This window comes from Sinocyclocheilus rhinocerous, unplaced genomic scaffold (assembly GCF_001515625.1).
Source record: "Sinocyclocheilus rhinocerous isolate Xijiao unplaced genomic scaffold, SAMN03320098_v1.1 scaffold1965, whole genome shotgun sequence".
Lineage (NCBI taxonomy): Eukaryota > Metazoa > Chordata > Actinopteri > Cypriniformes > Cyprinidae > Sinocyclocheilus > Sinocyclocheilus rhinocerous.
Window position 1 is genome coordinate 45,854 of NW_015625577.1, and position 11,275 is coordinate 57,128.

The following is an 11,275-nucleotide window of genomic DNA, read 5'->3' on the forward strand; positions in this document are numbered from 1 at the left end:
CACACACACACTCACACTCACTCTCACACACACTCACACTCACTCTCACACACACTCAATCTCTCACACACACACACTCACTCTCTCACACACACACACACACACACACACACTCAATCTCTCTCACACACACACACACACTTTCTCTCTCTTTCATCCAAATAGGGAAAGCAGACCATTCGGTTACATTTTAACTGGTATCTGGAGCGAGATTTCCCACAATCCTGTGCTTCTCCTCAGAGACCTTCAGTCAGAGCGCCGTGATCCTCAGACGAATGTGGTCTGGATTAGATTGCATCACTTCTGCATCTAATCATGAAATATCGCTTGCAGAAAGAGTTTTTTACAGTCCGTTTAGTTTCACTCAGTGATTTATTTTAGAAACGCATCTGTGTTTTGGTGCTTCAACGAATCTAGAAACAAATAACTGAGTCATGTTTCACCCCAAAATGAAAAGAAAAATATTTATGATATGTTAATTGCTATTAAGATGTTTTGCATTGTGATGTTATTTTCATGACGCACTTAAACCCCCAAATTCTTGTGACTATAATCTGAAAAAATTATAATTAGATTGTAATATTTTATTTATTATTAGTATTTTTAATAATACATTTATATTTATTATAAAGTAAGATATTTATATGCATTATTGTATTTGTTTTATTATTATTAGTACTATTAAATAGATAAATTAATATGTAGTTATAAATTAAATTATCGATTAATTATATATTATTAAATTAATTTACATGCATTATTTTTATTAAATAAATTAATGTAAATGTATTCTTAATAAATTACTACATATAAGTAATATATAAATTAATAAATTTAATTATAAATTATATGGTAAATAATTAATTATTATATATTATGACATTAAATTACACTTATTATTTAAGTAATAAATGAATGTAAATGGTTTCATAATAAATTAATGTACGTATTAAAATATTTTCCACTGTCCTCATTTGTAAGTTGCTTTGGATAAAAGCTCTGCTAAATGATTAAATCTAAATGTAATTTTTTTTAATTTAAAATATTCTTATTATTGTACTTAATATAATGATATATTTATATGTATTCAATTGATTTATTATTATTATGTTTTTAGAAATATCAGAGATCATTGGCATTAATGTTTGTTTTAGTGTGGAGTTTGACAAACTCTTTCAGACATGCCGGAAGAAATTCTCATGATTATAATCTGAAAAGATGATATATGATTTGCACATTAAGGCTTTAATTCATGGTCATTTAAATGAATCGCTGTATATTATTATTTTATTATGCCATGGTCTGTCTGAATACTGGATTTTGATTGGCTGGCAGGTGTTGATTAAATTAGTTTAACTGGTAGTTCCAGGTCAGTTTAATCACGTTCTATATTAATGCGCTTCCTATAAACATTGGTAACCATAGTAACATACAGTTACAGTTGAATAGTAATACAGAGTGAGACAGTTACAGTAAACGTTTCCGATTTACTTAGCTAGGCTAAATGGATGGTTTTCACGTGTCATTTAGCTTATACGGTCATTATGGCAATTTTGATAAATGGGCAGAGGCACAAGATGAACTGGACCAACTGGAGAATATAACATCAAAAACAAAACTCAGCTTGGGGGTTCGGTACAGACATGATCATAACCTCCTAATGATCCGAGAACCAGCTTCTGCCTGCAGATGTGCTCTGTCTGATTCACTCATAGACTCGGCTCAGAGTCAGAAAGGGTTTGATTCTGCTGGACCTGAAGAGCGTTTGCTGGAGGGAAGGAAGTCTTGAGATGCACTTTTAAAATGAGACTCTCAGAAGCAGCAGGAGACTCAAGTGTGTCAGACGCATCTGCTCACATTTCACACCTCGACTGCCCTCGTCAGACACTCGTTAAACTGTCCTGCTTTAATACAAGAAAGGAGAAACGACAGCGTCCGATTATTTATTTATTTATTTATTTTGACATTGATTTAGATAAATGGGCACCGTTTAAAGAGCAGGGCTGTATTTTTTTAGGGCCCTATTAAATCTGTTTTATTTTTTCTCAAATTCCGTTTTTTTTTTTTTTTTTTATCTTTCAGGATTCTGTTCTTTTATAATGGTTTTTTCTGGGTTCTGTTAGAATTTTTCTGGATTCCGTTTTAATGTTTAAATAAAATTTTAGTAATCAAAAAGCATGTCTAATTCATTAAACATACAATTTAACAATTTATTTAAGGTTTAACAAAAATGCATTTAATTCAAACATGATCAGACACAAATGTACTGAAATCTCAGATTTTTTTTTTGCCTATATATAATATACATATTATAAAGTCCATTTAGTTGTAGTCAGAACAGCAAAAACCACATTAAATCTGATTAAAACAGATTTTTGGAGTCGTCTTTGTTACTTTGACATGTGGAAATCTACAGCCATTGTCGATGGATAATGCAGCGTCTGTTTTAAAATATTTTGCAGTAAATTGATTAAAGGCCCGTTCACACCAAGAACGATAACTGTAAAGATAATGATATTAGTGTCCACACCAGTGAACGATATCGTCTGTTTATTCTAAGCACACGCACGTCTGCCGCTTTAAAGGGGTCATATGATGCTGCTAAAAAGAACATTATTTTGTGTATTTGGTGTAATGCCATCGTTCATCAGCTGGAAAAAATCATTCTGAAAGTGATTCCAACGATATCGTTTCTCTTTGTCTTTATCGTTATAGTTGTGGTGTGGACTCTGCTATTCTTTAATATTGAGAACAATTTTTAGAACTGTATCTTTATCGTTATATCTATAGTTATCGTCCTTGGTGTGAACGAGCCTTAAGTATTGTGTAAAATAAATGTTTAGGTGCTTGTATCATTAAATTATGCTGCATAATAATAAACTGTTGGGTTTGTCAACAGCCGACAGTGATGCACCAGTAACAAAGTGCGTGATGATCCATCTAATGCCAACATTTAAAAAAAAATTTGGTTATTAATACAGTAGAATAGAATATTAATAGAAATGAGATCCAAATATAAAGTATGTAAACTCCATTTATTTGGAGTCAGAACAGCAAAAACCATATTAAATCTGATTAAAAACAGATTTTTGAACTCGTCTAAATTAATTTTGTTGTGATTTTGACGTTTACATGAATATTTTGATCTGTATTTTCTTGGGAACATGTCATGTACATTCATCAGATGGACCGTTTGTCTAGTTCTGGAAAAAAACAGCAGAAACGAAAGGAGTAGGGAAAGAAACGGGTGGAATAACTCAACCGCTCTTTGATAAAACTGATAAACACGCTGGAGCGCCAATGGGTGGTCGAGCACAAGAGCGACTAATGACCGTATTTACCAGATGAACGACACCACATGTTGTAATTAGGCATGGGCCGGTATGAGATTTTGACGTTTAAGTAAAAATATCACGGTTTCGCGGTATTGTTGTTACAGCTCTAAAATGTGAAATTTTTTTTTTTTAATGTCTGGGTAAAAAAAACAACTTTTCCACTGAACACAATATATTTTATTTTTGAGCAACATACAGAATATTTGGAACAGTAGTATTTGTTTATTTTTTCTTTGATATGTTTCTGAAATGTTTGCTGAATTGTGGACTGTCCTACAGCTTTTGATGTGGATGGTTGATTTGCTGCTAGAGCTACTGCTGCCCTAAAAAGAAGAAAAATAAAGACTGACATCTTTATTTAACCTAAATCTGTAATCACAGTTATTTAATTTTAATTATATAATTCATATACATATCATTTATATCATTTCATATAATTTAGTTATATAATTTCATACACATCATTTGATTTAATAATAACCCTATTTGAAGCAAAAACAGAATGTTCTGACTAGCTTTGTGAAATTATACTACATGCCTGAACGAAGCAAACAGCAGGGGCTCTGAATGAGACGCAGATTCACTCTCTGACAGCAGGGGGCGCTTCTGGAACAGCAGATACAGTGTTTCCTTGGTTACCGCTGTATACAAAGAAGCACTGCGCTGAAACACTGCTTTAATATGAACTATACAGAGACGAGATTAAAAGAAAATACCACGTAAACTTTTCTGAAGACAGTCAGTTCCCCTCAGAAACACATTCATATAAACCCCCAAATCAATATTGAGGATTTTCTTCCAATAGTTTGTGCATCATGAACAGTGAGTGATCTGCCTGCTACAGTATTTTTCTCTGTGCGTCTGTCTTCAGCGTCTCTGGCCTGTGCTAATGGGCGTTTACACACTGCATATTTTCACATAAATTACATTTTGGAAAATTATTGCATTGCAACGCAGTTTGTGCAAGTCCAGAACAGAGACAAGCTGCAATAAGACAAAAAACGGCCGGTTGCCGATTGCGTAAGTTCTAGGGGAAGCTCCTTCGGCCGTCCTACACACACGACTGACTCGTCTGTCATTACAAACTCACGTCTGTCATTACAGAATCAGATTACGTTTTCAGTGTAAATATCAACTGCACAGCTTAGTTTGAAAGCATTCTGCGAGAAAATACTCCTCCGCACTGGTTTATGGGTGCTAAAACTACATTTCCCATCATTCTTGGCTCAGTTGCACAGCTAACATTCATCCTGCTGTTCGTTTTGTTGCATTAGTGCATTTAGTTTCAAATCTGGAGTTTATGATTGTATAATTTTTCACTCGTGGCTCTTAAAAATGGACGTCCCAGGAGATGCATGTAGTTTCCAGCATGTCTGTCTGATGGCGCAGCTGTTTGGGGTCATGAGAATGGCCCAGCGGTCGTGTCGCTAGCTGTCTGTCGTTTAGGCGCTAATGGGGTGCTGCAGATGTGTTTTCTCAAGGGTTTTTCACACACAAACTCTACCAATGCTGGTGCAGATTTAACCATTGATTAACCAGTAATGCTATTTTAACCATTCCCATGAACTAAACTGGTATTTATCCATTTTGGGAGCAAATGGCTAGTCAACAGACTTTTTCCAAAATCTACAACCAGATTGACCAGGCTGTTGGTATGTTGGCCATTGTTGTAGATCATCTCAAAATGACCAAAGTTTACTGTCCTTGCTGATATGCTTTCTCTCTAGCGTTGTCATAAACCGGCTTTTTATATCAGTCACTTGCTCTCTAGATATCAGCACTGGTGATGGCTGTTAAACCTCCAGCTCATCGTATAAGTATCTGCCATTACAAACACATCGGATCGCCTCTTTTAAATCTGGATCAGCCAAAGTCCTCCCATGTGGGAATCTGTTTCTTGCTCAGGGTGTGGAAGAGAGTCAAGCACTAAAATAACTCATGGGCCTGACAGGCTCAATGGAGTGTGCCGCTGTAGATCACTAACCACCCAAACCAGTTCCCCGGGGCGAGGAGAAACGCCACGGAGTCACAGAAAACCGTGTGCTGCTATCAGAGGAACCTTTTATTGCTTTTTGTGAATGTTAACCTTTATAAAATGCTGAGTGCTTGGGAAACTTTTAGTAATTTTCAGCCTTGTTCCCATCACTTTTGCCCATAATTTCCTGTTCCTCTCCACTAAGTGGCAAAAAGGTCAAGCGCAGAAGGTGTTTTCTGAAATGTCAATTGAAGCTGCTCTTACGATTGTCATGTATGGTTGTGTGTTTGTCTGATCTGGTAAGACCTGTTGCGTCCCTCCCTCTCCTGTAGCTGAACGCTTTGAGATGCAGTGGAGCGTGGGAGCACTGCCGGCCATCTTGCGCCTGTTTGGGCTTGCAGTGTTGTGGTTCAGTTGAGCTCGGTGTTTGTTTGTGTCACTGGGCGACTGCACTGAGCTGCGCTAACCTGAAACCTGCGTGAGTTCACCCACCTGACGGGTTCCTTCCCGCCAAGAGCTTTTCGTCAACAGCGCGAGATCCAAACCACCTAAAATCACTCGCCACTATTGTTTAATGATTTGGCAGATAATAATTCACCTCAGAAAACACATGGAACCATCTGTTTTTCTTCTATCTTCTGTTGTTTTGGTTTTTGGAGGATGAGGGAGTCACACAAAGCTGTCCATGTTTCATCTGTCTAATTTGACTAGGCTAGATTCTACTGAGTGCAGTGTTGGGGGTAACGCATTACAAGTAACACAAATCAGATTACTTATTTCAAGTTACTAGTAAAGTAATGCATTACTTTTAAATTTACAAGAAAATATCCGAGTTACTTTTTTAAAGTTACTTTTTTTAGTAACGGAAGAGGCACTTCCTTCAACCTGAGGCTTATCAATTTCACTTTTGGTGTGAAAGGGTTGGCAAAAATATAACTTTTGGGTTTTCTGTTATTAAAGAAATAAGCAAGCCCAGCTCAGGTGACAAAACGTAATGCAAAAGTAACATAATGCATTATTTGCCATAAAAAGTAGCAAGTAACGTAATTAGTTAATTTTTATGGAGTAACGCAGTATTGTAATGCATTACTTTTAAAAGTAACTTTCCCCAACACTGAGTGACACATGAATTTGCTTCAGAAAACTGTCAAGTTTGATCAGACGCACAATAATATAAACAGAGTTACGTCATCTTTAGTAGCCTGCGTTTCGGCGCCTTGTGCTTTTTTCCAGAACCTTTCCTTTCACTGTTCCTCAGTGGCTAAATGATCTTCCCAAGCCTCTAAAACATCAAAAATCTCATCTTTTCCATGAGCACTTGACTGAATCCTCTCTGCTTTTTTATTTCCATCCCTGTTTTAGCCTGTGCTCTTCTATTCTTAGCATTTTTAATGTTATTGCCGCCTTTGGATGACCGCTTTGGTGTCGTATTTCTTATTTGAAAGTCATTTTGGAAATGGAAAAAATGGAAATTTGGAAATAACAGATGGAAATGTAAAAGATATAGGAAGTGTTTTCTGATTTATTTATTGTATTAAACTAACTTTGCATGATTATATGGCTAGTTGTGTTGTTTTATTTGCATTTAGCATTGTTTTTCCTTGCCGTCTGAACAAGCCTGTGTGACCCACCGGAGACCTGCTGCTCTCTGACAGTTTAAACATGCACACCGCTGTCTAAACATGTCTCTGAATGGTGTAATCAACAATGTGTTTGGCCCGACCACATTTAAAACAAAGTGTGTGTGTCTGAGATGCTGTAACTGTAATTATGTGCGGTGCTGTCATTTCATGTGGCCGCCAGGAGCCTGAGCTCACCATCCTGAAATTTGCCGTGTTTTACGAGCTGCTGACCTAACGTGTGTTTGGACGTGCAAAACAGACCCAGCATTCCTGAGGACTTGCATAAGAAAAGCAAGAAAAGTGCTCTGTCGTAGATCTGTTTCTCATCCACTCTCTGTTGTTAGCATCAGTTGAAGGGCCTCTTCAGCTGCTGTTTATTTTAAGATGCTAAACTCTGGTATTAGAGATCTTCTCCAACCTCACGATGACCCTAGCAACCAATTGAACACCCTAGCAACTGCATAACAATAGGCTAAAATGCTCCGAACACCCTAGCAACCATATGTGACCCTGCCCTGGAGCACGAAACCAGTCTTAAGTCGCTGGGGTATATTTGTAGCAATGGCCAAAAATACATTGTATGGGTCAAAATTATCGATTTTTCTTTTATGCCAAAAATCATTAGGATATTAAGTAAAGATCATGTTCAATGAAGATATTTTGTAAACTTCCTATCATAAATATATTAAAACGTAATTTTTGATTAGTAATATGCATTGCTAAGGACTTCATTTGGACAACTTTACAGGCGATTTTCTCAGTATTTTGATATTTTTGCACCCTCAGATTCCAGATTTTCAAATGTTGAAAAGTTGTATCTCAGCCAAATATTGTCCTATTCTAACAAACCATACATCAATGGAAAGCTGATTTATAAATCTCAATTTAAAAAAATTGACCCTTATGACTGGGTTTGTGGTACAGGGTCACATATAGCAATGACTTAAAACGTGTGTTGCACAGGTAAACATCACTTGCATTTTCCTCAAAAAAAAAAAAAAAAAAAAATTTAGGGTAAAACATTAAAATATTTTTTGGCAGTCGTGCAACCTAGTTATATTAGCAGAAAATAATAATAAAAAATGTATTTGATTTTTCGAAAACATTATAAAACTTTTATTTAAAAAAAAAAAAGTAAAATCCATTTTTTTTTTTTTTCCCATGGTGCAACCTAAGTTACATTAGAAAAAAAAAAAGTTATTTGATTTTTCTCAGACATTATAAACACATTTTTGTCTAGAACAGCATGTAAAAAAATAACAAGGACATTTATTAAGAAAATAAACCGAAAAAGCTTCATCCGACGGATCATGTAATCTTCTATTTTCGCCGTTGCTTGTTTATTCTGCTGGTCAGTGTTTGAAATAAACACTCTGTTCATTATTAAACATGCTTGTTATTAAAGTGTGCACTTCTGTAAAGTTTGTGTGTATATTAATTGTCCATAAAATGGTTCTTCTGACCCGTAACGTCTTGCTCTCTCTTCTCTCGCCGACAGCAACCATGTCGGACGTCGACAAGTTCCTGTATGTGGACCGCAACCTGGTCAACAACCCGCTGGCGCAGGCCGACTGGGCCACCAAGAAGCTGGTGTGGGTGCCGTCGGAGCGGCTGGGGTTCGAGGCCAGCTCGGTGAAGGAGGAGCATGGTGATGAGGTGGTGGTGGAGCTGGCCGACTCGGGGAAGAAAGTGCGGGTCAACAAGGACGACATCCAAAAGATGAACCCGCCTAAGTTCAGCAAGGTGGAGGACATGGCCGAGCTCACCTGCCTGAACGAGGCGTCCGTGCTGCACAACCTGAAGGAGAGATACTACTCCGGCCTCATATACGTGAGTCTGAGCAAACACACTTACCACTGCAGGATCATCTGCGAAGCTTTAACCCTGAGATATCAGGCTTTTATGGCTCATATAGTGAGAGGAAAAACCAGCTCAGAGACTGAGCAGAAATATGCAATTTGGTGCAGATGCTGATATTTATTATATGATGAAATTCTGATGCTTAGAATGTAAATCAATGAGATCTTTATAACAGAATAGCAGATACTTACATAAAATGATATTAATATCAGTCGTCACTCTATATCTCCAGTAATATGTCTTAGTAAGATGAGATTGAAATGATCAAAACTAGGGTTGCAAAAAGGTGGAAAATTTCCAGTAAATTTAGGAAACATTCCAGAAATTTTGGAAACTTTCCAGGATTTTTTTGGAATATTCCAGGAATTTTTGGAAAGTTTCCGGAAATGTTCCACCCCTTTGCAACCCTAATCAAAACATATAATGCAATGCAATCCAATTATGATACAAATAAACGCTCCTCAGAAGATGTGAGATGTTCTGGAGGCTCCACTGAGGAACAGTGAAAGTGAAGCTTCTGGAAACAAACGCTCCTCAAAAGATCCTGATGATCAGATTTGAGACGCACTGAATTTCAGAGTTAGTGCTGTTTTAAGTACTTGGCAGTTCTGGTTTCAGACTGTTTTCATTAATAATCTTTGTTTTAAGCTCTTAAACATATATTTATTTGCACATTTTGCACATCTGCTCGAAATAAACACCCTTTTTGGACAGCAACTTTGCTCCCGTGATTTTGATCCTCCTTGTGACTGCTCGGGACGTTATCACAATGGATCAAGGGTTTTGTTTTGAGGAATATTAAGAGATTCGACAGCCTTGAATGTAGATAATAGGGTCTCGCTGACCTGCTCGCTGAAATTGTTCAGTGCCAATTCTCTACACAGGAAGCCGTAGGAACAATGTGCTCCTGAAGGACAGGAAATGATGTGATGGGGGTGGTTGAGTTTGAAGAATGATGGGTAGGAGATGAGGGGAGCAGAAGTGTGTCTGAGAAAAGACATCTCTGCTAGACACAGACTGGCTCATCTAATCTGGTTAAGATAAGTCAGGCTTGGTTGATCCAGTCTAGGTTGCGATTCTTTGATCCGAATCCCCTCACAGGTCTCTTATCTGGTTCTAAACCTATTTGAATCGTCAGTGTGAGTAGCAGCAGAGCCTGGTTACCATGGCAACTGCTCAGCAATGAACCTAGCAACAGCATAGCAACAGTCTAGAACACACTAGCATTGTCGGGCGAGTGTTGCGGTGGTAAAAAACACTTGCATTTTCTTGTATTTTTTTGCAGTGGGCCAAATAGAGTTACATTAACAGAAAAGAAAAAAAATATAATTTTTTTCTGAAACGTCACAAAAACATTTTAGAATAGCTCAACCTGTTTACCACAGTAACTAGATTAACCACTCAGGAGGAGAACATATCAACGATTGGAAGGTTTCACTTCACACTTTTGCGTTCCTGTGGTTTAATAACAAAAAAATAACTGTTGCAACAAGTGAGAGCTGCTGCATGTGCTTTCTGCAGTGGGAGCTGCTTTAAACTGCGATGGACAAATTCAACATTATTAGCAGACGGACTTTGTGGACCTATGTTTTCTGTGCTGATTTTGGGGAATCATGTTTGGTGAAATGTGTTTACACATGGTACAACATGTTGAATTGTTCTCTGCCCGATGTTAATGCTGTTTTGTGTAGTTCTGAAGGTCCAGATTTCATGCTCACCAGGCCAGATTAGTTTCATACCAACTGGAAACCGCACTGGATCCCAGACCTCCCGTTTTAATACTTTTATTCATCAAGGATGCATTAAATTGATCAAAAGTGACAGTAAAGATGTGTATAATCTTACAAAAGATTTCTATTTCAAATAAATGCTGTTCTTTTAAACTTTCTATTCATAAAAGAATCCCAGAAAATAAAATGTATCACAGTTTCCACAAAAATATGAAGCAGCACAACATTGTTTTCAACATTTATAATAATAATAATGATAATAATTCTGATAATAATCAGAAATGTTTCTTGAGCAGCAAATCATCGTATTAGAATGATTTCTGAAGGATCATGTGACACTGAAGACTGGAGTAATGATGCTGAAAATACAGCTTTGATCAAAGCAATAAATTACAGTTTAACATATATTCACATAGAAAAGTTATTTTAAATTGTAATAATATTTCACTATTTCACTTGAGCAGGAAAGACTTTGTTCAAAAACATGAGCCCAAACTTCTGAATGCTGATGTTGAGTGTGTGTGTGACTGAATGTCTCTGTTCTCCACAGACGTATTCGGGTCTGTTCTGTGTGGTCATCAACCCCTACAAGAACCTGCCCATCTACTCCGAGGAGATCGTAGACATGTACAAGGGCAAGAAACGACACGAGATGCCGCCGCACATCTACGCCATCACAGACACGGCCTACAGGAGCATGATGCAGGGTAAACACACTCACACACTCACACACGCACTCACACACACACACAC

The 11,275-nt window shown here is 37.2% G+C and overlaps 1 protein-coding gene across 1 annotated transcript in view; it reads left to right on the plus strand.

Moving 5' to 3' along the window:
• LOC107751969 (myosin-9-like) overlaps window positions 1-11,275 on the plus strand; it is a 66,503-nt gene that overhangs the window by 10,314 nt on the left and 44,914 nt on the right. The window contains exons 2-3 of the mRNA XM_016567783.1: window positions 8,431-8,762; window positions 11,073-11,229. Coding sequence (XP_016423269.1) covers window positions 8,436-8,762; window positions 11,073-11,229 — 484 coding nt within the window. The 5' untranslated portion in view covers window positions 8,431-8,435. The remainder of the gene's footprint in view (window positions 1-8,430; window positions 8,763-11,072; window positions 11,230-11,275) is intronic.